Source organism: Chlorocebus sabaeus, chromosome 17 (genome assembly GCF_047675955.1).
Source record: "Chlorocebus sabaeus isolate Y175 chromosome 17, mChlSab1.0.hap1, whole genome shotgun sequence".
Lineage (NCBI taxonomy): Eukaryota > Metazoa > Chordata > Mammalia > Primates > Cercopithecidae > Chlorocebus > Chlorocebus sabaeus.
Window position 1 is genome coordinate 41,730,066 of NC_132920.1, and position 26,786 is coordinate 41,756,851.

Consider the following 26,786-nt stretch of genomic DNA (forward strand, 5'->3'; position numbering starts at 1 on the left):
CCCCCGCCCCATCCCGCCCCGCCCGCGCGCCGCCCGCTCGCAGCCACTCGCAGCCCAGGCTCAGTCGCAGCCCCTCGGAGTCCAGAGCCCACCGCCCCTGCGGACCGGACAGTGCGGCCGGCGGCCGGGACGTAGCCCCCAGCCCGCGAAGAGGGCGCGGCGCAGGCGGCGGCGGCGCGGCTGGGAGGAGCCCGGGCCGGAACCAGGGCCGGGCCGGGGGCGGGGACGCCGGGGTCCGGGAGCCCGGGAGCCGGAGCGAGCTGACGAGCGTCGCGGAAGGACTGGGAAGGAGGAGCGGAGCCGGAGCGAGCCAAGCAGCCCACAAAGTGCGATGCCCCGGCGGGGTTGAGGCGCGCAGCGGTCGGCGCGGCGCGCTGGGAGGACGCCCGGGAGCTGCGCGGCGCGGGGCGGCGCGGAGGGGCAGCCCCGGCGGGCGGCGGCGGGCCCGGGCTGCGACCGGAGCGAGCCCCATGCCCCGCGCGGGCTGACGGGCCGGAGCCCGCACGGAGCGGCCGGGCGGGACAGGTAGGTGTCGGGCCGGGCCCAGGGACGCGGGTGGGGGCTGGGCAGGCTACCAGACCAACTCCCTTGCTCGCGCACTCTCTCGCCCGCTCGCTGGCTCACTTTGTGTTTGCAAACTGCCCGCCCGAGACGCGCCGGGCGCCGGGAGGAGCCGGGCCCTGGCCGGCGCACTTTGTTCCAGCCAGGGCCGGCCGTGGCGCACTGACCCCACGCAGCCGCGACATTCCGCCCCTGGCCCGGGCCCCCGCGGGCCGGAGCTGCCTCAGGAACAGGTGGGGGCTGCGGCGCGACGGGAATGGGGGCAGCCGGAGGCCGGGGCGGGGAGGGGGGCGGCCGGAGAGGCCACCGAGGCCCGCCCTTCCCCAAGAATCTGGGCCCCGCCCCCTCCCTGCCGTGCCGCTGGGAATGGGGTGTACGGGGGCGCGACCCCCTCCCTGCCCCGAGTCAGACAAAGAATACTTCCCGGCCCAGACTTTCCTGAGCTGGGAAGGGACGTGGCTCCCCCCAACTCTAGTCGGTACTGGACTCCCCAGGACGCGCCGGAGGCAGATGAATGTGGGGGCAAGAGAGCGGGGGATCGCGGTCCTACCCGCCGCGTCGTCTGTGGTGAAGAGGGGACTTGTCTTGCTGAGGTCGCACCTCGGAAGTGCCAGGGCCGGTCAGCCCCTTTCCCATCGCTCAGTCAGCTCGGGGATAGAGCGGAAAACTTCTTGGGGACTTGAGAGCGTCTGGAAATGGCCCCTGTGATTTGTGCGCCGGAGGTGGAGGGTGGGGAAACGATCTGGCTGACACCTCTACTCACCCGCTGTGGAGAGAAAGAGCTCCCGCTTCACCACGTAGGGGGGGAAAGAGGGCAGCCGCGGGGGCCCCGGAGGCCACCAGGGAAGGAGCCCGGAGTGACCGAATAGGACCTCCCCTCCCAACTGAGGAGTCTGGTATCTCCCCTGGACAACCTCAGCACCTCTCTGGCCGGCGGCGCTTCAGCCTCGGGCTCCCCATCCACGCCAAATAAACTTCCTTGGGCTGCATTAGAGCCGAGCCAGTGGCGCTAGAATGCGACCTGGGTTCCTTACCGCCGGCGTAAAGGACCGCGTAATTTCGCGGGATGCGGATTTTGAGGCAGAGGCCCAGACAGCGGCGGATTCCCTCTGTCCCCCAATTGGGGCAACCTCGTGAACACACCTGCGTCCCACCCCGATCCTAGGTTAAGGGGAAAGGATATGGGAACCCTGAGCCCAGAGCGCGCCCCGCTCTTCCCTTTGCTCCCCGGCTTCCCTGGCCAGCCCCCTCCTGGCTGGTTTCCTCGTTCACTCGGCGCCTGGCGTTTCGGGCGTCCGGAGATCACCGCGTGTCTAGCACCCCAACGCCTAGTCTCCCCGCAGGTTGACGGCGGCGCCTGGAGCCGGGGATAGGGGGTGGGGAGTCCGGAGAAGCAAACCCGAGTCTGAAGTTGCCATTCGGGTGGCTCCTGAGAAAGCCCGGAAGCATTTTGGCCAATGCGGGTTTTTACCTGAACTTCAGCATCTTCACCCCGGTTTTGCAGAGCAGCCTAGATTCGTCCCAGCACGCACTGTGTCGGGTCTGGGATTGAGGGTTAGGGCAGCACACACAACTTGAGGGGCAGTTGGTAGGACTGACCCGAGTGCCTGCAGAAAGAAAGAGCAGCGGGATTGTCGTATGGCCTGTAGCTGCGGAAAGGTCTGTGCCGGTCCCACCGCCGAACCCAGAAGCTCACTTTCTTCAGATAACCAGGGCTGAACGGCCCTCTGACCGCCATGCCCTGCGGGCACCGGGCATTTTGAGCTCCCCTCCGCTCCCCCCCCCCGTGAACCAGCCGGTAGGTGCAGGGGCCGAAGGCCGGGCCCAGTGGACCCAGCCGCCTGAAGGGGAGCCACGGCCTCAGAAAACCTCTGCCCGCCCCCGCGGAAAACCGCTGTAGGGAAGTCTGAAGGCCTTTTTTTTTTTTTTTTTCAACTTGAGAAACTTTTGCCTCAGGGTTTTGGGGCTCTGTTACCTGGTGGCTGGAGGGAGGACACTGAGGCTCTGCTCTTGGTACCTGTACAATTGTTGGTTCCCATGGTGCCCTTTCAATCTGAGACTCTCCGAAAACTGAGTTGGGGGAGTCACTCACACTCTAGTCAGTGGGGCAAAATGGCAAGGGGAAGAGGTGGCTTTGTGGTTGCCCCCTCCCAGCCTCCACACCCAGGGCCAGGGTGAGTGCTGAATCTCTCCTGGGGGACCCTCAGGACCCACTTTATCCTGGCTCCAGCCTTGCTACTAAGTTTGGGAGACCATGGTAACCTCTCCTGGCACTAAGGGCTGGGCGCCTGGGTGGGGTTTTCTGTCCTCCCTGTCCTGGGCAGGTTTCCCAGGAGTTACAGAGTTGGGGAACCCTGAGCCCTGGGGAGAGAAAGACCTGACCCCAATGCTGGAGAGCGCCAGGGCCAGAGCACTTGCAACGGGTACCACTTACAAAGGGACCTGCTCCTGTCCCTTTCTGTGTAGGGACCCTCCTCACACCTGGACACCCCCAGCCCCCTTCCTCTGCCTTTAGAGCCAAAACCTTCGTTTCTGGCTGTAGGCAGGTAGGTTGCTTCTTGCCAGGAATGTGCATATCCTGCCGGGCCCCTACCCCAAACATACCTCTTCCTTGGTGGGAGGGAAGTAGAGGGACTGGGAGAGGAAGTCTTGCTTTTGATTCAGTAATTCCCCCAAATGTTTGCTGAGCCCCTACTCTGCCTGGGCAGGTCCCAGGCTGAGTACTGGGGTACCCAAGCAGTGAAGGCTGGAGTCTGCTCTCTGGATCTCAGATTGTTGGGGTAGGAGAGACAGGTAAGATGTCACATCCGGGAGAGAAGGATGGGAACAGGGTGTCTGTTTCAGAGGAGAGGTGTGAGGTGCAAGGGGAGGGAAGGGTCGTCTCCCCAGGAAGCCCTCCCTGCATCTTAACCCTTCCTACCCCACTGCCTTGGCGGTTTTGTGTCTCTCTAGCCACAGTGCAAGCCCCCCAGTCCCATCCTAAGCAGGCACAATGTCTTTACTTTTTGAATAGCCTATACTGTGTGAAATAATAATTTCTTCCATCCAAGAAACTCCTCACAGTTTCCCTTCTTGCAGATCTTACCACGCTCCAGCTTCCCCAGACCAAGGCAGGGCAGGTACTATTTTTGACAGGACTCTGAGGCTCCGTTGGCTGGAATGGCCTCCTCAGATTTGGTTCTAGAACTCTGGAACCCAGAGCAAGGAACTGAGGCCTCCCCAGGGCAGAACATGTGTCAGAGTGGAAAAGGCTTTGGGACTTGGCAGTAGAGATGGGACTCTGGGGAACTTAATTAAGCTCTCAAACCTCAATTTTCTTATATTGTAAAGTAGGTCAATAATACCCACCTTAGAGATTCCGTTTGGGAGTCGAATGAGAAAGCAGATGTCAAGTACCTAGCACGGTGCTGGGCACATGGTAGTACTGATCAAGGGATGACTTTTATTAATAATTTGCTAGCACTGCCAGGCCACACGTTGGTTGAATATTGAAATACTGAAGTATTAATCTTCATTTTATGGGTTGGGAAAATGAAGTCCAGAGAGAAGAGGCAACTTGTCCAAGGTTACACGGCTACATGGTAGCAGAGCTGGAACTAAAATACGGGGTCCTCGACTCCCAGTGCAACCAGTAGGGCTTGAGCCTGTGCTGTAGTGAAGGGAGAAAGGAAGGGATGGGAGGAGCTGCCACTCCTCCCCCTCCTCCACAAGCTTGGCCTAGGCCGCCTGCCTTCTAGTGTGAAGGCCGTCTTTCTCTTTTCCCTTTAAGCGGGGAGGAGGACTGTAGGTTCAGAATCTGGTGTTTCCACCTGCACACAACCCTGGAGCATTCCCCATTCCCCAGGCACTCCTGAGGTTCTCGTGAGAGACACATAAATGGGAGAGAGAATTCCCCAGAACGCAAGGAGGAAAAATGACTGATAACCCCTCTCTCCAGAAAGGGAGATTTTTAGGGTTTGGAAACCCTAGCCTACACGTCCTTATGAAGATTTTGGCAGCAAGTCTCAGACCAATTTGGGAGCTATCACTGAATGGATCATCTCAAAGAAGCAAAAGGAAACTCCCCTTGAGCCTGAAGTTATTGGCTCCCTTTAGCGTTGCCTCCCAGGATTCTCTGTGGAAATACACACCTTCAGCCCACTGCCAGTTCCACCAAGCCGGGATCACAGCAGGAACCCTCTTTCCTCCAAATTCTGCCACTTCGGATGCTATGATCTTGTGAGATGTTGCTCCTGGGCCCTTGCAGAGCCTGGACGCAGGGCACACCTGCCTGAGCTAGAAAACAAGAGCTCCTGGCACAAAAGGCACACATCTGGACAGGGCTGCAGGTGTTGGGCCGTGGAGTCAGTGTTGCTGTGGTGTGTCGCCCGGGCTGGGCAGGCCTGGGCCTGGCGAATGCCCTCCTTGCCTTGATCCTGGTCCCAGGATCCCTCCTGAGACCAGGGTGTTTTCCCGACTGTCCCTCTGGCACAGCCCTGCACCTTCCTTTCCCGTCTGGATGGTAGCCATACAACCGCCTGTGCCCTGAATCCCAGCTGCTCTGCCCACCTCCCTGGGCCCCATCCTCTGGCCAACTGGAGCCTCCACAGCCAGGCCTGATGGTGGGTGGAGCCAGTTGATAGTGCAAGATAGAGGTAAATGGTGTTTCCTTTCCTGCTGCAGTTCTGATGGTCTGTGACCCAAGCTAACATGTAAATGGAAAGTGGGGCGACATGGTGGGTTTTTCTCAGACTAACAGTATGTAGAATAGAGACCATCAGGCATTTGTTAAGGTAGTCAGGACTGGTGGGAGCAGAAGTTAACTAGCAGGAAAGGGGTGGCAAAATGCTGGCGACTTGAAGGCAAGGTGGCTTAGGGAATGGAGCCAGGGACTCGGTAGTTGTATCCATCCTATGAACACTGTAGAGAACACTGTGGAGCGCCTACTGTGTGCTGGAGGCCAGGGTGGTGAAGGGCACAGCGTGAGGGACCCAGAGAAGGGGTGACTTGCGTGCAACTTGGAAAATCAGAAATGGAGCAAGGGGTGGAGCACAGATCTGTGGGCACTGGCCACCTGAGCTGGCGTGGGTCCTGAAACCCCCAGCTGAGACAGGACATGTCTGCCTCCCAGAGGGCCCTTAGGAGGGCCTCCCTGTGTGAAATGAAACCGGGCGGTGGGGAGGCAGAGGGTGGGAGGTTGAGGTGGTTTCCGTTCTCATCTCCTCAGCGGGGCTTCCTTGGATTCCATTCCTGGCTGGCTCTACTTTTCTAGGAGAACATTTCTGTGGAGACTCAGGCCTAAAGAAGTTGCTCCAAAAGAGGGTGGCGGTGTACTTCCTCCTTTCCTTCGGGGTTCCCCTGCAGGTGCACATCCGCATCCTGGAAGGAAGGGGTACACTGGGGCAAGTTTTGGGGAGATATGAAACATCAGGATTTGTGGGAGACCCAGCGAGGGGCTGCAGCTGTGAGCACTCGGAGCAAAGCGCCAGGCTTTTTGAGGCTGCGTCTCTGGATGGGAGCTGGAGAAGCTGGACAGTCAGGCCATGCAGAGGGTGTAGAGTTGGTGCACTGAGAGAATCCCTCCTTCAGGAAGCCTCTGAGCTTTCTTTCCCAGAGAGCCAGAGCTACCTGTTCCCCCTCCCCAGCTGAGCACTCGCTTTGGATTGTTCCCCCAGTGAGCTTTTACCTTTTTAACTGAGCGCATCAGTTCCGGTTGCTGGAAGCTTCTGCATGTCTGAGACCTGAGCACAGTGATGTAACACAAGGGCTTTTCGGCACTCAACCAGACACAGAGAAAATAACTGCAGCTGGGCCAGCTCGGGCCGGCAGCTGGGGATCCGGAAACACTGGAAGAGGGGACGGCTCAGGCAGCATGGCAGTTCTTAGCCACAGAGAGGGCTGCCCGCCCATTGTGGTCAGAGATGATTTCGTGGGTCTGGGCCTAAATGGTCTGGACCCACACGGGTACATCGTGAGGGGCCCTGGTAAGCCCACTGCTGCCGACTTCCTAACTCACTCTTCGGCCTTAGGCATGACCTGTCTTCTCTCTGGGCCTCAGTTTTCCTAACTGTACAGTGGGTGAAGAGGGTGCCTGCAGCCCCACGTCCTCGGGCTCACCATCCTGAAGCTGTGGGTTGGGAGCCAGGCAAGAAGAGACCTGAAGGTCTCAATGCACACCCTCTTTGTTCCAAGGACATCGGGAGCCTACTGCTTCCATGGGTCTTTCCTGAAAGGGGTGCTGTGGAGCTCAGGGCAGGGGACACCACGACCCTTGCAAGTCTCCTCCTTCCCAATTAGGCAGTGGAGCCTGATTAAAAGGGGTGCTGCCTGCCCCCTCCCGCCTGATCCCCATCGACGAGATTTCCCTTCATCAGAATCTCACATCCTCCAGAAATTAATTTGATGCCTCATGTTATCAATTAATTGAATCTCGTTGGGAGAGAGCTCCGCGAGGCGAGGCGGGCTTCAGCTTGGCCCTTGTGCGCCGCCATCCCCCCTCCCCCTCACACCAGGGCAGCCTTCCCCTCCCCCATTCCTTTTCTTCCGCCTTTCTTTTAATTGCACTTATTTTCTAAAATAAAACCACTGCTCTGCGCCTCTTTGCCCAGTTTGGCTTGGATGGATACCCATGGGCTGGATACTGGCTGGGATTTGCCCTTTCTGGGGTGGGGGCAGGAGGACTTCCCCTCCCCTGGACCCTGTCTGATCTCTCCTTAAGTAAACAGAATCTCACCCTTTGGGAATTTGGCCGAGATCCTGTGGGCTCCAGGGGCTACTGGTGAGAAACTTAGAGAGCAGGACTAGGGGAGGGAGGAAGAGCTGGGAACAGACTCCACCCTAGTTGGGAACAGGGGAGGTATAGAAGGACCAAGCTAGGGACCTTTTAACCCTCAGGATTTTGCAATTCAGAAGCTGTTGCCCCTGTCAGAGCTGATCCATTAAATGCAGGGCAGAGGGCACAGGTATGTGGTACCTCCAAGCCTCCCAACAGTCAGGTCAGGTATCTGCAGGAACAAGCCCTCAGCATTTTCAAGGACACTTGGAAGCCCTTGGTCTGCCCCCTGCATGGAAGATGGGGGACGAAAGTTCTAACAGGACATCCCTATTAGGAAACCTGGGAGGGCGTTGTGGCAGGTAGAGCTGGGTAGTCACCAGGCCCTGACTGAGGAACTGTGTTTTGCAGTTTTACATACCTCCTTGTTCTTATCCCCACAACAACCCTGAAAGATTCTCCAAGCAGTGGTAATGATCTCACTCTCATTTGATAGGTGAAGGACCTGGGCCCAGAGAGGTTACCTGACTTGCCCTGAGTCACAGTTAACTGGAACTTGCATTTCTGAAATGCTGGCCGTAAGGGCTGAGGTCACAAATGGACTAACTTCATCCCTGCTGAGTTTTATTGACCCATACACAGTTCATTACAGTGGTAAATTTCACATAAATATCCCCACTTCAGCTCCTTTTGAAAAACCCAAGCCCTGTCAACACTGAACCTGCATTTCTGTGTGGAAAGGATGGACTGGGATTGAGTGACACCTGCCTCCTTGTGCCCTCCTCACCTGGCCTCCTAAGTGACCAGCCTAGCCCCTGAGGGCATTTTGGTTAGCAGTTTTGACATGGAGATTCACCTGTCCCCAGTATTCCTCAAGGAAAATCTAGTGGGGGACAGTGTCTGAAAGACTCTGCAGGGTCTGGCCAGGCACGGTGCCTCACACCTGTAATCCCAGCACTTTGGGAGGCCGAGGCAGGTGAATCACCTGAGATCAGTGGTTCAAGACCATCCTGGCCAACATGGTGAAACCCCATCTCTACTAAAAATACAAAAGTTAGCAGGGCGTGGTGGCAGGCACCTGTAGTCCCAGCTACTCAGGAAGCTGAGGCAGGAGAATTGCTTGAACCTGGGAGGTGGAGGTTGCAGTGAGCCGAGATTGTGCCACTGCACTTTAGCCTGGGCCACAGACTGAGACTCTTGTCTCCAAAAAAAAAAAAAAAAAAAAAGAAGACTCTGCAGGGTCTGTACAAGAAGAGCTCAGAGAGGACCTATAAGGACACCGTGACCCAAATCTTACTCCCACGCAGCTACTTAATAACTGATGGTGGGATGGGCGCAGTGGCTTATGCTTGTAATCCCAGCACTTGGGAGGCCAAAGTGGGAGGATCGCTTGAGCTCAGGAGTTTGAGACCAGCCTGGGCAATATGGTGAAATTCCCTTTCTACAAAAAAAATACAAAAATTAGGGTGTGGTGGCGTGTGACTGTAGTCCCAGCTACTCCGGAGGCTGAGACCAGAGGTTCACTTAAGCCAAAGAGGCAGAGGTTGCCGTGAGTGAGCAGAGATCGTGCCACTGCACTCCAGTCTGAGCCACACAGAGTGAGACCCTGTCTCAAAAAAAAAAAAAAAAAAAAAAAGTGATGGTGGTGGGTGTTTCTTTTTCCCTTCTTTCTACCATAGAGGTTAGGTCTTCTTACCATAAGGCCTTGTGTTTCCGGGGGCCTGTTTCAAGATGAAACCAGCCCATCCCTGACAGGGTAAGCCCCTCTATGATAAAGTCATCACTTGCCCCCTACATCTGGGGAAATGAAGGGAGGGGCCAAGGCATGTCTGGAGCAGGCTGGGCAGAACAGCCAGAGGCCCAGAAATGGCCATAGTCAGTGGTTTGTCCCAGGCCCACTAGAGCCCCTCCTGTGCCGACAGGAAACCCTGGTGCCAAAGGCACTACCAGAACCAGGCTCCAGATGGCCATTCAGGCCCTGGGCGAGTTGCCCCTACCCCTTAACCAGCAGGCCCCCCACGTAAGACGTCACTATTTAATTAGCCGTCTCTGATTAACCAAACTTGGCATTCGGCTCCTCTTGCCCTCATCTTTCCCAGCTCCGAATCAATGGCTTTGATATGCTAATTAGGGAGTAATTTAATTTCAAAAGGCCGCAATTAACAAGGGTGTTGTGGACATGCTGTAGTTAAGCGGAGTAATCTAATTTGCATTAGTAACAAGCAGGGACTAATTAGAAGCTTAATTAGACACTTAGATGGCTCTTATGTTTACTTTCTTAATGAGATGGAGTGGGATCTTTGGTTCTCTTTCTTTTTTTCCCCCTTTATTGTTAATTCTTTTTTTTTTTTGGTCTGTGTAGTAGGAAGGGGTATTGAGGGAGGCCACCTTGCCAGGGCCTGTGGGAGCGTTTCAGGGCTGGAGCCAGTAAAAGGTGAGCTGGAGGGTGGTGGTAGGGGTGAGGGAAGGCTTGGATTCCAGAGCGACTTGGGGAGTTAGGACGTGGAGAGGAGCACTGGTTTAGGAGTCAGAAGAGCCACCTGGTTTCAGTTTGGCTCAGCCACTTAGCAGTCAGGTAACCTTGTCGTCTTTAGCATCTTTGAAGTGTGGTTCCATCTTCTGTCAAAATGAGCGCAAAATTGCATGGGGGGAGAGAGGAGGGAGAGGCTGTAGAAAAGCACTCTTGCGGACTCTGTGAATCGAATGTTTGTTTGTTTGTTTGTTTTTGAAATAGAGTCTCTTTCTGTTGCCCAGGATGGAGTGCAGTGTCGCGGTCTGCCACTGCCCAGGATGGAGTGCAGTGGCACTCACTGCAAGCTCCGCCTCCTGGGTTCATGCCATTCTCCTACCCACCACCACGCCCGGCTAATTTTTTGTATTTTTAGGAGATGGGGTTTCACCGTGTTAGCCAGGATGGTCTCGATCTCCCGACCTCGTGATCTGCTCGCCTCAGCCTCCCAAAGTGCTGGGATTATAGGCGTGAGCCACTGCGCCTGGCAGTCGAATGGTTTTTAACAATAAAATATATTCACAAATTGTGTGCCAAGGCCTTGCCGCATCATGGCTCAGCTCAGAAGCCACCTCCTACAGAAAGCCTTTCCAGAGCACCCCTTACTCCCTCCAGGCTCCATGGTCCCCAGTGTCTAACATAACATTTGTAAAGCTGTGTGTGTTGTGTAAGATGGAAGTTCTCAATCCTGGCTGCACTGGGAATTTAGAATGCTTGGAAAGCTTTTTAAAAAATCCACGCCTGGGTCCAATTCCCTGAAGAGTGCGATTTAATTGACTTAGGGTGGGCCATAGGTATGGGTTGGTTGGTTTGTTTTTTTAAAGCTCCCCAGATGATTCTGATGTTTAGAAGGAAAGCTTACCTGCCCATTAGTCTCTCCTCTCTCCATTTCAAGCCCTGCAAAAGCAAGGTCTCCATTTTACTCACCTCCATTTGCCCCAACCCCAGTGCCCACTGTGCTCAGTATCAGCTGCAGGTGAAGGCTCCCTGCCCCACTCTGACCTTAGGGAACTCACCCAGACTTGACAGGGCCTGTAGTGTTGAGTTGCGAATGCCTTATTCAGGCTCTGAGAATCTCCTGGAGAAGGAGCTGAGGAGAATTGAGGGAAATCACTAAAGAGGTTAGGGCCCAAGAGTCTTATGAGATGTGGCTGCCTTGCTAAAGGAGAATTGGACAAAATTGGTATGAATTTTGTGGGCATCAATTTGGGAATGAATATATCAAGAACCTTAAAAATACGCAGTTCCACCTTCTAAACATGTATCCTAGGCAAATAGTCAAAAATGTAGAGTATCCTGTTCCCATAAAGGTGTTTACTGCAGAGTCATAGTAAAGCATAGCTAACAGCCTCGATGTCCAATTCTAGGGGATTGGCTCAATACATTCTGGAACATGCGGCCCATTCAAGCAACTGTGTGACCATTAGAAACTTGCTTAAGATATTTGATGGCATGTGGAAATGCTTATGATAGTAAGTGGTGAGTGGAAAAAGAAGAAAATTCAAACCATGTACAGATTATGACCCCAATTTCACTTTTTTGATGTTTATACGCCCAAAGAGAGTGAAAGTGGATTGACTGGAAAGACTGTATATCCCAAAGGGCTAGATCTCTGTGGGGTAGGATTACGAGTACTCTATTTTTTTTCCCCCTTTTTTTCAAAATTTTCTACCAGGATGTCTCTTACTTTTAGGATTCAGAAACAAAGTTAGTTGGAGCTTCGGAGAGGACCTGGAACAGACAGCACAGGATGGCAGCTTCACCTTCCAAATCGAAGGCTCTGTTGGAGGCTTTCAGATAGGAATGTCTTTGCCCTGCCACTTGTACTGAGCTCCTCTGAGCACCAAAGTGTGCTGAGAGGCCTTGAATGGTCCCTAGAGTTGAGGTAGGTGGCTTCTAGGAGATCACAGTCATTTAGGGAGACTCCCAGGCCAGGAACTCAGACAGAGGTAGGGGTACAGAGGGAAGCCCAGGGTGCCTGCCTCTGACCCACACAATGAGGAGTGCCAAAGGAGGGCAGGGGCTTGGAGAGGGATTAAGCCTATTCTGGAACTCACAGAGTCCCATGTGCTTGGGGAGAGAAACTGCTGGCATGATCAGGGAGCCAAGCAGTGCATGACTCACATCACCCAGCTCTGGCTTCAGGAGCTATTTTGGAGCTATAGCCACATTCTAACCCATGGGTCTTGCCTCACTTTCTTCAAGTGCTGACCCAAGGGCTGGGAGAGCAGGGTGGGATCAATTTTTAAACCATAGCCCACTCAGAGGTAGGTTGTAGCAGGACTTTCTGGACTCCCATAATTATAGTAACTACCCTTCTCTAAATGTCTTCCTCATGCAGTGTGTCTTATTTGATACCACTGCAACCCTGGAAGGAACATGTATTGGCATTAACCTCACATTACAGATAAGGAAACCAAGGCTCAGTCTGGTGACCTCAGTCCAGAATGTCACAAAGGTAATAAGAAGCCAGGAAGGGTTAGCAGGTCATCTGGCAAATGAGTGGTTGGCTAAGTAAGCCAGAAGCCCCAAGTGGCCACTGCCCTGGAGCCCTCCCCTTACCTGGAGCCTGAAGCCAGAAGCCATTGGGCCTCTGGGGCCAGGGCTGAATGGGGGAGGCTAGTCCCTGGGACTTTGGATTGGGAAGCATCCTGCAGTTAAACTTCTAGGGTCAGGGCTCATTGCTCTGAAAAGCCCTCTGTTTTATATCTCTTGACACAGGTAAGATATAGCAGGATAGCTAGAAAGAAACAAATAGAGAAAGAAGGAACTAGAAGACATCCTTGTGCTCTGGTATCCACATGTGTGTCTTTTTATATAATCTAGAAATGTATGTATTTCAAAGACTTTTAGTTCTGGAAAACTCTGAAACTGATGACCCTTCTTTTGTAAAATAAAGGCCTTTGCATATGTTTGCCCTGCATTCATTGTATACTTTGCTTGGCCAATACCTACTCAGCCTTCATATCTAAGCATAAATGCCCTTTCCTGGGAAAAGGAGAGTTTCCCTGCCCCTCTCCGCTTATGTTAGATCCCCATTTATTTCCTGTACCCACACTTGACAGAATGTATCTGACTTAGTAGGCTTCTCCATTTACTTATGTCTTTAGTTAACATTTGTACCCTCTTCATGGGAACATAAGCTCCACAAGAGCAAGGCCTGTGTCCTGCTCTGCTGAAGTCTGCATACACAGAGCCTGGCACACTGTAGGTATTTAAACATTGGTCGTACCAATGAATGGATAAAGGGTCATTGCTGGTGAAACATGCTCCTGGCCAACCACTGGAGGAGAGAGAAGCATGACTTTGTTCATGGCTAAAGCCCCACTGGTTTTTAGGAAACTTGTTTTGAGGAAAAACAAGTGCCAGCTTTATCTAGAAAAAAAGAGAAGGGGCTAGGACCTCCGGTATTACCAGTTGCCCTTGCTGAGTCCTTTACCTACAGCTCTCAGAGCATCTAAAGACACTGCTGCACTGCCTCGTTCAGTAGGGCCCACATTTCACCTTCCTTCAGGTAGATCCCCAGTGCTTCACTTAATGGGGCCCTAAATGCATGTTGAATGATTGAATGGCTTTTGCAGATATATCATCTAGTTTTGCCCATCAGGAAACTCAGAACTAAAGTTAGTGTTCATCATTGGAGCCCCATTGCCTGGGACAACCACCATCAGCATCATCTGGGAACTTCTTAGAAATACAGATTCCCAGGCCCACTCCAGACCTACTGGGTTAGAAACTTCTACTGGGGCCCAGTAACCTGTGTTTTAACAAGCTCTCCAAGGTGATTCTGATGCACTCAGGTCTGCAACCCCTGATTTAATGTTGTGGTCCATCATTCTCACCTTCTACTCCGTGCCATTGTATTTTAAGAAATCTTACCTCTTACTGCAGTCTGCTTCCTAATCTTTGTTGGAATTATAAATTATAAAATAGATGGTTACATCTAGTCCAGTTCTCCCCATTATACAGAGGAGAAAAGAGGAGAATCAACTTGCTCCAAGTCACTCAGTAGGCCAGGTGCGGCGGCTCAGGCCTATAATCCCAGCACTTTGGGAGACTGAGGAGGGAGGATCACTTGAGCCCAGGAGTTGGAGACCAGCCTGGGCAACAAAGTGAGACTCCCCCCCTCCCCCTTAAAAACACAAGTCACTCAGTAGTAAATTGGTGTTAAAGCTGGGGCTAGACACCAAATTCCAGGGTCAGGCTGTCAGCTGGTTCGTGTTCTGCTATCTCCCAGACTAGATTATAGGTTTCCGGAGAACTGGAAACAATACCTTATTTAAATTCCAACTGCCACCATTGCTCTGGGTTCAGGCCACCTGTGGTCATTCCCCATCCGTGTATCCTTTAAGAACTGGGGCCTCATCTCCACTCCAGCTGCGCGTGCACGTGTGCTCCCGGCAGGACGCGCGCCCGGGAGCGCGCTGGGGGCTGCCCCGCCCCTCTCTCCCTCCCCCGCGGGTAAACTCCGGGCATCCATCAGTCTGTTAATTGCACTAATTAGAGATCGCAGAGGTGTTAATTGGAAAACCCTGGTATTGTGCTGTTTGGGGAAGAAAACGTCAATAAAAATTAATTGATGAGTTGGCAGGGCGGGCGGCGCGGGTTCGCGGCGAGGCGCAGGGTGTCATGGCAAATGTTACGGCTCAGATTAAGCGATTGTTAATTAAAAAGCGACGGTAATTAATACTCGCTATGCCATATGGGCCCGCGAAAAGGCACAAAAGGTTTCTCCGCATGTGGGGCTCCCCGTCCCTTTTCTCCTTCCCCCAAAGCACCCCAGCCCATGGGTGCCCCCTTTGGCCCCAAGGTAGGTGGAACTCATCACTTCCGGCCAGGGAGGGGACGAGGCCGTCTCTGGCGAGTTCCAAGGGCGTCCCTTGTTGCGCACTCACCCGCCCAGGTTCTTTGACGAGCCAGGAGCCTCCGGGGAAGTGGGAGCCCCCAGCGGCCCGCAGACTCCCCCAGAGCGGAAGAGGCAGCCGCGGCTTTGACCCAGCTTCTTTCCGATGGCATCTGTAGGAGCCTCCAGGCCTGACATAGGCTCCGAGGGGCCCTGGCTCCCCCACGGGGAACGCTGAGGGTTGGGCGACTAGGTCCTGCCTAAGTGCAGGACCTGAGCCTCAGACAAATTCTGGACCTGCCAAAATAACTCGGCCTCCAGTGCTATCTCCATTTGGCCCCAACATGTGGTAGGAGAGGGGTATGGGAAGTCTGGGGTGGGGGATAAGAGCCCAGTATTAGCGAACCTTAGACCCCTGGCCAACCCCTACCTTATTGTATGGAGGCAGAAAGAGCACTCCAGTGACTTGCCCAAGGTCACACAGCTGAGCCTAGAAACCAGATGGTCTAATTCTCAGAGTCTTTGCCTTTCTGTTCTTCAGGTGTTCAGCTGCTCCTTGCTGAGGACCTTGGTGGCTGGGGGAGGAGCATGGATTGGGAGGATAGGGGTGTGTGGAGAAGAAAGGAGGACCTCTTGGAGCTTGCTCCTTGGTACCAGAGGAAGCAGCTCAGGTCTACACTGGGTGGAGTCCACTATGAAAGGGACCAGGCTGTGACTCCAGCAGACCGTCAGTGCCTCCAGTATTCACTGAAATACTGTGTTTTCATGTCCACATGCCAGGCTGAAAGTGAGAAGAGACCTTCAAGACCACCTATTCATATAGAGATGGGAAATAGAGGCTCAGAGAAAGGGGAAGGCAGAGGAATCTCCATGGTATGTGGCTGAGCCCAGGCCCCTGCCTGTTCCCCTAGCCAGGGCTCAGGCTCCTGTGGACACTGACTTCTCCACACCCCACACCCTTGTAGTTACAGGGGACTGATAATCAAGGCCTCCCACCATCACCTTACCCCATCCTGTCTCTAGCTGACTGGGTCCCAGGCACCCAGAGCCTGCTCGCCCACAGTGCAGGGAGCACCCTGGTGCTAACACGGCACCCTGTGGAGAGATGGGCAGGAGACATGCGGCTGCTGGTGTGCTCATCCTTGGAGGGCAGTTATCCCAGGGCAGAGGTGAGAATTCGGAAAGCACCTGGGTGTGCCTGTCTTGCAGGTTTCGGGGGTATGTTGGTAGGTGGGCGGGAGCATGGAAAGAGGTGTATGAGTGTGTGTCAGTGGGGTAAAGACCCTGGAGGGGACAGAGCATGCCACATGGGAATTAATGCCATTCATACACCCTGCGGAAATGACTTTTCAAATGCATATAATCTCAAGCATGCAAATGAGAGGCTTGCTTCACCCTGTTTAATATGAATGATCAGCCCCTGAATAGCTATTATTATACACCACATTGCAGCAATTATGTTGTTCACTGGGTGTCGCTCTATACTCCCCCCCATAAGAAGAAAAGAAAGAAGTACCTCTGTCTGCAACCTCCTCCTTCCTTTTTTCTCTTTTTCCAAACTTACTGTCTGATCTGCAACTTTATGGTATTCCTTGAGTGTTGGAAGGGGGCCACTCTCCCTAACCCCAGGGAAGTAACTGCCTGATTCTCTTTCCTTTCTCCTTTGCATGCATACACACCCCTGAGGCTCTGGTCTTTGTCCCTTGGGGCCCAGGAGTTCTCAGATCTCAGAGAAGCTAGACTTGGAATCAGAGCGGGCAGCTGCTTTCCACCACCAGCAGAGCCAGGGTTGGGGGAGAGGCCCCCCTCCCTGCTGTCTCCCCATCCCCCTTATGTAACTGAGGCCCAGGCCCAAGTGGGGGAAGGTGCTGCTGGCTGGGTGGTTTCAGGGGAGGATGATGGAGCCCTGTGCTGTGGCAAGTGGAGGATGGTGCCCACCCCATCCATCATTTCACCGCCACTAGCCCTCAGGCTGACATGGCCATTAAGGCCTGAGACTGAGTGCTCAGTCTCTTCCGAACCATCACTCCCATCCTGCCCTTACTCCAGCCCAGCTCCTCTCAGAATTTAGGAGTGGAGCAGCAGCTGGGTTGGGGAAATAGCAAGCCCTTGGAAACATACAGAGAAATTCACAAATACAGGGCACCCAGGAGGCCACTCAGGCTCACTGGGACAGTGACACCCAGAGTCACGGATGAAGAGGGGCCACAGGAACAGGGATGTGGCTTCTGTGGACCCCTTGCAGTTCTCTGTCTCCTCCCCACTCTGCATCCAGCCAGGATGAAAGCTGAGCAAATGGCTTGGTAGAGTGAGGGAGAAGAGTTCTTCTGGAGTGAAAGGAGAGAATTTGGGAGTGGGAGGAAATGCTTTGGGGAGCTGCTGCCTTGGGGGAAGGAACTAGAGAAATCACAGTCCAGTCTCTTTCTGCAGTTTCTCATTGTTACCTACAAGGCCCTTATCTGTCAGTTGAGTCAGGGAGACCATGTGGTTATAGGGTCTGCCTAGGCCAAAAGAGATCAAATCAGGAGGAAAGAAACTGGCTGGCTTCCATGGGCCTTGCTAAATGCTCTATCCCTTGATGATCTCTGTGCAATCTGGACCAAGTCCTTGACCTCTTTGGGTCTCAATGTCCTCACCCTTACAATTAGGGTGGGTGGAGAAGGCACTGATCAATATTGGGGGCTTGCTCTGTCAGGTGCTGTGTACATGTTTTATTTGCCCCTCAAAAGACTTGGAGGTTGGGATGAAATATACTTGGCTCTCTTTATCCGCAGGTTCCACATCTGTGGATTCAATCCACCACAGATGGAAAATACTATGCAGTATTTGCAGTATGCAGGACCCACAGATAGGGAGGGCCAACTTTTGTATCCACAGGTCCTGCAGGACAAACTGGGAGGCTTGAGCATCTGGAGAGATTATGGTATCCACAGGGATCCTGGAACCAATCTCCCATAGGTGCCAAGAAACATTGTCCTACCACAGACAAGGAATCTGAGGGCTGGGGAGTTTAAGATGGATCAAAAATCAGTAGTAGATACCAACCATGGTCTGACCTGTTTGACTGAAATCCATGTTCTTTTCAAGGGACTGTGACTCGGAGGTAGTTGGGGAGCCCCCAGAATTTGAGAACAGCTTTTCATACTAAAGGTACTGGAACCTTGTCAGGTGCAGTGATTCATGCCTATAATCTCAGCATTTTCGGAGGCCAAGGCAGGTAGATCAGTTGAGGCCAGGAATTCGGGACCAGCCTGGCCAACATCTCTACTAAAATTAGTCAGGCATGGTGTTGCATGCCTATAGTCCCAGCCACTTGGGAGGCTGAGGCAGGACAATTGCTTGAACCTGGGAGGCAGAGGTTGCAGGGAGCCGAGATTGTGCCACTACTCTCCAGCCTGGGTGACAGAGCGAGACTGTGTCTCAAAAATATAAAATAAAATGAATACATTAATTAATTTAATTAAATTTAAAAAGCTGTTGTAACCTCTGTGAGTTATAAAAAGCAGCTCAGGCCTCCTCCTCCTCCTCACTGCCCTGACCATCCCAAACACCTACCATCTCTTTCTGGGGGGATGTTTCAGCCACTCCTTGAGAGGCATTTCTGGGGTCAGGGGATCCAGACCTTGACTCTTTGTCTTGGGTACGTAACCTAACTCTCTGGACCTTCAGTTTTTCCATCTGTAAAATTGGCGTGATAACTCTCTCCCACAGTTCTCAGGAGGATAAATCATGGTTCCTATGGAGAGTGAGTTAACCTTACTGAGTGTCTACTTTTGACCAGGTGCTAGGCTGAGGGCTTTAAAATGGAAGATGGAAAGTGGAACCAGGTCTTCCTTCATTGCACACCTCCATGCCCAAGACCAGTGTCTGGCTCCCAGTAGGTGCTGGGCAAGTGGCAGCCTTTTTTATAAAAGAATAATTGTTGCTTTGGACCTTCTGTGGCCTGGGATGGGAGCAAACACAAAGTCCATTTCAGGTGGGGGTAGGAAGGCAGTAATCTAGTGGGTTCCTAGTGAATAACTTTTGATTTTGCTTTGTTGGTGTAGGTTTAAGACCCAGACGGGGGCTGAGCGCTGTGGCTTATGCCTATAATCTCAGCATTTTGGGAGGCTGAGGCAGGCAGATCACCTGAGGTCAGGAGTTCGAGACCAGCCTGGCCAACATGGTGAAACCCCTTCTCTACTAAAAATACACACACAAAAATTTAGCTGGGCATGGTGGCAGGCACCTGTAATCTCAGCTACTCAGGAGGCTGAGGTAGAAGAATCGCTCAAACTCGGGAGGAGGAGGCTGCAGTAAGCCAAGATCGCACCACTATGCTCCAGCCTGGGCGACTGAGCAAGACTCCGTCTCAAAAAAAAAAAAAAAAAAACCCTTCTTCATGTCGTTATTATAAACAGTGCAAAACCTCAACTGGGGCAAAAAATCCCCACCCAGAGGGGCAGTGCAAGGGCTTTATCTCCTCCCTTCCCCATCCCAGCACGAGGTCTCTTAGAAGTCAAGAACACATGGTGGGGGATGTGGAGCTGCCCCTCACCTGGGGGGACTTCCAGAGGGGCCACACTCCATCAGGCGTCCCAGGAGCAGCCTCTGGGAAGTTGAGAAGGAGTAGATACCCAACTGCTCCTGTGGCGATGGTTGTGTTTTTGGGGGTCAGCAGTCACTGCCCTTTCAGCCTTCAGCCTCAGCCTCTCCCCCGGGTCTCTCTTCCTCCTCCAGGTACCACTAGAGCGACATGATGGTGGAATCTGCCTCGGAGACAATCAGGTCGGCTCCATCCGGTCAGAATGGTGTGGGCAGCCTCTCTGGGCAAACCGATGGCAGCAGTGGTGGGGCCACAGGGACAACTGCAAGTGGCACGGGCAGGGACATGACCACAGGTGCAGACAGCAATGGTGAGATGAGCCCCGCGGAGCTGCTGCACTTTCAGCAGCAACAGGTAGGAGCTGGTGTGCCTTGGGGTATCTGGGAGTGGGAGAGGGGGCACTAGGCCGCATTCCACTTCATCCTGGCTACTGGAGCACCACTCCCTGCCAGGCAGCCTCGCTTTACCGTTCTTAAGACAGTCCAGCTTCCAAGGACTCCCTGTCCACCCACCCATTCTGGTGGCCACCTTGAGCCTGGGCTACCACAGTGTTTTCAAGAGAGAGAAGTGGGACTCAGAGGTCTGAGATCATGAAGCTTGAAACTGTCCCAGAAATGCCAATAAGAAGAGACAGACACACACCTGGGCAGCAGGCTTGAGATTGGCGTGTTGGATTGGTGGGCACTCTACTTTTCACCTGCACACTGGCTAGGAAACTAGCTAAATGAACAGGGTTAAGAGGTTGCTGTGCACACAGGGGGATCTTCACATTATTTCTGTTGCAAAACATTATCTGCCTGAGTCAGCCTGGGCCTCCATTTCAAGCAGTGAAGAGAGGCCCAGGCAACTGGGTAAAGGCCAAGAGACGTAGGCAAAGACAGGCCTCCATTTTTAGGGCTCAAACTGGGAACCTCTTTCTGTGTCTTCTGTTTCCTCTTCCACCCCAAAGTGCAGAGTTCAGGAGTTTAAAACCAACCTCTCTGAGGATCTAGAGACGCTAGAATGGGTCTAGATCTGGTTGGGTGATGACAGAGCAGGGGCCTCATGTCCTGGTCCCACCTGGGGAAAAAAGGAGAGTCATGCTCAACAAGTTGAGGAGAACCTGCCCAGCCAGCCCTGGTCTTGGGATTCTCTTTCTCTGATTTGACTCTGCTCCTGGAATCACTGCTGGTGGTGCTGGCCCTTGGGGTGTGGGGGTCTGCTAGGAACAGGGAGAAGCAGGGCTCTGCGTGTACCTCCCTGCTCAGTACCCCACTACTGCCTCATGCATGCACACATGTATGTACCACAATGCCCTCATGTGCGCTTCCATGGTCCTGCTGTCTCTCCCAAGTTCACCCTGGGACTCTGTCCTCCTTTTCCTACAGCCCAACTTCATTATCCCTAAGGGCCCTTTTCCCATCATATTTGTTGGAGCCAGAAGTCAGACTGGAGGCAACACCATCAGAAGCCTGACTCCCCTGCATGGAGCTGGTCAGCCAGCGCTAAAGCAGGAATTGAAGAAACTTGATTTAAGTCCCAGCCAGCCCCTTAACCAGTGGCATGACCTTGACCAAGTCATGAGTCTACCTGAGCCCTGGCCTCCTTGGCACCTAAAGTACAGAGTTGTTGGGATCAGATGCAATTTGGGTGTGCAGCACGTGCAGCTCACTTGTCGATGTGGATGTGAACAGAATAGAGGACTTCAAAAATCACTTTCTCTTGCCAGCAGTGGAGGCTAGAGCAGGGAAGGGCCTGACTCCCTTCCCCAGGGAGATAGTCTTCAGGAGTTCGCTGGCATCTCCCAAGCCTTCCTAAGCAGGTTCCCTGGGGAAGAGACCCACAGAGTCTGTGCCGTCTGCTGGAGACAGAAGGTTAAAGGGCAAAATCCTACCCCTTACCAACATAATAGCAAAACACACCCCACCAGAAATCTCCAACACCACCCATTTTGTATGGCCAGCTCTTCCCTCTCTGTGACTGTGCAGACAGAGTTATGAAAAATTTTAAATGCGGTAGGGGTTGGGGAGTGCTGAAACTGGAAAGTTTCTTTTAAAAAATTACTGAAAGTGAAGAGCGAACACAGTTCTCTGGATAACTGGGGAAATGTTTGGGGTGGGGAAAGACAGAACTGTCTGTACTGATCAGGTTTCTTGGTTCTGCATTGCACATGAGCCATGTTTTCCCATCTATATTCCACGTTCCAGTTATTCCTGTTTGTTTTGGGGAATATCCCACAGTCCTGGAAAATCCTATATCTGTTTCACAAATAAACTGGGGTGGGGAGTTGGAGGCAGGCAGAGGGCTGTTTTATCCATTTGGGCTCACTATGGGCAGAGCGCCCAGGGCCAGGGAACATATTTGAGACTTAAAAAAGGTTTTCTTGGCTCCAAACTATGAAAAGAACCTTACAAAATTAAAATTATAAGATTTTCAATTAAAATGAAATAGTCCATGGGCTATTCCTCTACCCTGAACGTGTGAACAAGGCTTTTGGGGGAGTTTCAAGGGTAACATTTTCTGGTCCCCAACAACAAATGTTCGTAATTGGAGAATAAACAAGTTTGGGAAAGAGAGCCTGGCCCTTTGGGTTCCTGCTCCTTCTTAACCCCACCCTGAAAGGACTTAGAGGACAAACCAATGCCTTTCGTCTCTTTGGTGCTTTGGGGCCTTCACATATGCTGTGTCGTCTCACCATCCCTGCAAGGTGGATATTATTATTCCCATTGCACAGATGAGAGCCAGAGGTAGGCACTGACGTGTCAAGATGGCACAATAAAGGCTGCGTAGACCTCACTCTCCCAGTTCCTAGTTCAGGGCTCAGCACACCTGCCCCTTTGCTGGTTCTCCATCACACAGTCGCCGTGGGAAATGGAGGCAGCGAGGCCTTGAGCATAGTGGGTGCTAAGGAAATGTCTGTTGATGAGTAAATGAGAGCATTTCATTTCCAACCTGAAAGGGTTCTGTGATAGAGAAGCAATGCTGCCCACTGGTCCTAAGTAGCCACACTAGCGCCATCTGCAAACTTGATAGGAAGTGGGGTGGGAGAGGGTCTGTGGACCACACGCTGATCCCATTCTCTTCGTACCCTCTGTGGCTCTCTAAGCGCCTCTGTCTTTGTCTGTCTGTCTGTTGGTCCTTGTCCCTCTGCTCTCAGTAAACAAGCCCTGGAAATGCAATCCTGGCCTTTGGGAGTAATGAGTTGACAGAGAGGAGAGAGATAAACGGGGCGAGTCAGAAGTCAGGCCTATGACAAGACTTTAGGCTGAAACAAACAGTGCTGAAGAGGGTGGCCACGTCACTTTGGAACAAGAGCAGGCGCTTGTTTCCATGCAACGAGCAGGCTGGGAGCTTGTTTAAACAGAGGCTGGGGGGTGACCTGGCTTGGCTGCCAGGCCAGGTCTGACTAGAGGGAGAGGGTCCTTAGCTGGCTGCCCCATTTCAGCCCTCGAGGCCCCAGCTTCCACCTCCCTCATCCTGGCCCGGTCATTGGTGAGTGACAGAGCCATACCACCTCCACGCTGTCGTTGGAGCTTTCACCAAGTCTGCAGTCTTATGCCCTGTGAGGACTCTGTCTACCCTGAGGAGAAGGTGCAGGAAGTACAGTAGGCTCTGGAGCAGTCAGTCAAGCTGCAAACACACCGTCAGCCTTATTTTGCACTGGGCACCATGCCGGGCAGCTGGCATTGCTGATCCCCAGCTGCTCTTAAAGAATACCCTAGACTGTGGACACACCCGCGGCCCATCCGTCCCTTCCCTCACCAAGGCAAACGCTTCTACCACAGTGCCCCTCCCTGCATTTTTACCCTATGGGGTGGCTCTTTTCTTTGAAAGTTGCCCTTGTGTTTTATCCTAATCTGATTTCATTTGTGTGAAAATGTTCCCAGTATGGGGATTTTCTCAGGCACCCTACAAATACCCTTAGGACACTCTCTGATAGGGGCCATGGAGCCTAGGAGAAGTGTGTGCCAGATTTTGGGAGGGGAGGTCTTGGGGGCTGGTCTGGGTGTGCTGGCCAAGTTGGGGCCAGCAGGGCCAAGCTGGTGGGGTGGGGGCAGGCAGAGCCACTGGCGGCAGTGCTGAGGCCATGCCGAAAGGCGTCCTGGGCCTCTGGAGCGCGCACTCCCATTGTCCATGGGTTGTAGGGGTGACAGGTCAGCAAGGGTCACGGGAGGGTTGCCTAGAGTCTGGGAACTCCCACCGCAGTTGCCGTGGCAACTGGGCCAAATCCCACCCCGTTCACATCCTGTGAGGAGATTCAAAAGGGTTGGGGGGTTCTGCACATTAATGGGCTTTTAACTCACCCCCCTTCAAAGAAAGGGGGGGATGTCAGGCAGTTGGGGGAAGGGAGAAGAAGAATGGGAGAGGCTTTTCTTTCCTTTTCCTCCCCCATCTGGCCCTCCTCTGCCCAAGCTACTTAGAGGGATGACAGCGGGGGAAGGGGAGGATTCAGAGGGTGAATTTACCCCCTGCCCCCCCGACACACACACACACACACACACACACACACACACACACACACAAAGTCAACAGTTGTCTTTCGTCTGCAGGTCCGGGGCCCATTTCTCTTCAGGACTGCTGCCTGTGTGCCCCAGATTCTACTGTTTCCTGTCTGGTCCCAGACCTTCTGCATTCTCCTTTTTCTTCTGGAGAATGAGCCCCTCCCGTGGAGGAGCCATGGCATGGAAGGAGAGTTGGGGCCTGCACTCACCAGAGGGGAGGCTTAGGGACATCACACCAGTTCATACCAGCTGCTGAGGAACACTCAGAAACTGCCCTTTTCTCCTTGGCCTGGACACAGTGAGAGGAGGGCAGGTGGGAGGTGGGAGGAGCTGGGCCAGGAGAGGGCCTTAACCATCCCCCTTGTTGTACCCCTCCCAGGTCCTTGAGAGCCAAAGACCGCCCTGTTTCCTATGTTGGAAAATTCCCCTAGGAGGGAGTAGTGCTAGGAGGGCAGAGGGCGGGACTGGATCCTGGAGGAGGGATCTGCAGACCCCTGCTTTCTTGGGACTGAAAGGAGCCAGCCCACTCTACCAGCAGGAGAGCCCCCAGCTTCCCTCCTAATATGGAATTCTGAAATCCCTCTTCTTCCCTCCCTCACCTCCCCTTCATGGCAGAATTCTTGTCCCTGCTGATTAGAACTGGGGATACAGAGGAGAATTTGGGGAAGGGAGGTAAATGTTCCTTCTGAGAAGGGATTTATCTTGAGGATTGAAGTGGAGAAGGCTGCATCCTAGGGTCACTTCATCAGGGCAGAACTTGGCCTGGAACCCTCAGTCGGAGAGCTGGCTTTTCCCCTGGGGTAGTACCTTTATTCTGAGAAGGCCCACTAGGAATCTCAGGACGAGAACTGCATCCCCCCTCACTATTGCCCCCATGCCAACCCTACATTGCAGAAGTGGCTAGAGTGAAGTGGCTCAGAACCCAGACCTCAGCACAGACCCATTTCCAGAGAACTCCACAGATACTGGTGGGAGGGATGTATGTCTGGTAGCCATCTCCAAATGCCACCAAGAATGGGGAAGGTGATCACAGGAACTTCTGTATCACCGCCACTTGGCCACCCACCACCACCTTGGTGATTTCACCTCCTTGCTGGAGGTCAGAGGGTTCCTTCCAGGCACTGAGGACTCCGGCCGTCCTTCTCATGACACCCTGCAGAGCTGGTTTTGGCTACAGGAGCTGGATGAGCCCTGGGCTGCATCATCGCTAGAAGCAGGCAAAGGCCGGGCACTGCTGGTGCGAAGCCTGCCTGAGTTTGAGAGCAGTGGTGCAGGGAATGAAGAGAATGAAGGAGCCCTTTGAAGGATCGCAGTTCCTCATTCACGCTGTTGAGTTCAACTGTAAATTCTCATCTCTCTGAGGCCAGAGACTAGTTCCCTGTAGAGAGGAGGCATTTTCAAGGCACTTGGTGGGGAAGGGGTCTTGAAACCAGGGCTGTATGCCCAGGATGTGAGTCGTCTCCCACCCATGTGGGCCTGTCTGTGTCTGTGCATTGCTGGTTTTCATTTTAATGGTTCTAATTTGAGAATGTGCCGATGTCATTTTTACGAGGTTGGTGTAAAAAAAATTTACAGCCTTTTCCAAAAAGCTTTTTTTTTTTTCCAAGGGAAAAAGGTGCGGAATAACTTCGGGGGTTTTATGGTCTCCTCTCCCCACCTTCCTTGTCCCCCTTCTCTGTGTAATTTCATTTTTATGTCTCTTTGCTGGAGGTTACACAGCCTGGCTGGTCAAGAACTTTCCTTCCCCCAGGTCAGTTCCCTCAGTGGTCAGGGCCACTAATCTCTAACTCCTCCTCCTTGTACCCCTTTCTTCCATCCTCTGGTCCCTGAGGAGTTGCATTTTGAGGGGTAGATGAAGAGGTATTCCTTCTTTACTTTGAACCAGTGAGTACTTACTGGCATCCATTGTTTACCAGCAGTAAGTATCTACCCTGAAAGACAATATCACTTCGTACTCAAAATCCTTCAGCGATTTTTCAAGTATAGAATGAAATAAAAAATCATTGTCCCTGTGTAATCTGGCCCCTGCACACCTCTGGGACTTCTTCTCTTGGCCACACTGGCTTTTCAATTCATAATGCACTCAGCTTTTCCCACGGCAGGGCCCTTGCACCATCTGTTCCCTCCACCTCAGATACTCTCCCTTGGAAGAGTGCCTCCTCCTGATGCTGTGTCTCCTCAGAGAGGCCTTCCCTGGCCACACACCCTAGAGCCAGCCAGCCAGCCAGCCAGCCTTTGCAGGACACTCACCACCAGCTCAGAGTTTGCATGTCTGTCTGTGTAGTGTCTGTCTCGGCCCATCATTATGTGAGCCCCGTTAAAGCAAAGACACTGAGTCCCCAGTACTGAGGACACTGTGAGTGCCCTGTGGGGCTTGATAACCACTCATTAAATTGTTGCTAAATTAATAGTCATGCTGTGGCTCTGGAGGTAAACGTAATAGGCTTTCCTAAGGATGCTTTTCTGACTTGGAATGGGGTGAGGTGGGCCAGCACCCTCAAATACCCTTCTAGTCCCTTCTTTTCCTGAATCCAGCCAGTTTCCAGTGAAAATTAATTATGGAGACAATTTAGATAAGACTGAATCCCAGTTTTGCCAAAACCAGCCAGAGGCAGACAAAGGAAGTTTGGAGTTTGTTTTGGCTGCCCCTCACCACAATCCAAATTAAACCAGAATTTGCTAGTACCTCCTCCATCCTGCCCAGCCAGCACTTGGTGTCTCTTCCCTGTGCAGAGCCCAGTTTCAGGTCTGGTACATTCAGGTTCTGCTTTTGCACTGTGTCCCGTTGGACAAATCATTGCCCATCTCTGGATCTCTATTTCTACATCTATCAGTGAACTAGAAAATACCTATTTTTTGACCCACTAAATTGATATTATGACCCACTGCTGGGCCATGAGCAGCAATTTGAAAAATACTGGACTAGATACCCTCTAATACTTGCAGCTCTCCAGGGCTGTGGCCCATGCTCTTCAACTGCTCATTCTCAACAGTCCTTCAAGCTCGTCTCCCTGATTTTCACATCCCTGCCCTCCCGCACACACAGAGAATAAGGC

At 53.0% G+C, this 26,786-nt stretch overlaps 1 protein-coding gene across 8 annotated transcripts in view; it reads left to right on the forward strand.

The window, feature by feature from the left end:
- The first annotated feature begins 270 nt into the window (after positions 1–270).
- FOXP4 (forkhead box P4) overlaps positions 271–26,786 on the forward strand; it is a 53,855-nt gene continuing 27,339 nt past the window's right edge. For 7 of the 8 annotated variants that reach the window (XM_007972623.3, XM_007972627.3, XM_007972624.3 and 4 more), the window contains exons 1-2: positions 421–525; positions 19,384–19,603. In XM_007972623.3, the coding sequence (XP_007970814.1) occupies positions 19,400–19,603 (204 nt within the window). In that variant the 5' untranslated portion in view covers positions 421–525; positions 19,384–19,399. Of the gene's footprint in view, positions 526–19,383; positions 19,604–26,786 lie in introns of all 8 variants that reach the window. The other variant, XM_073005959.1, reaches the window with a different exon arrangement.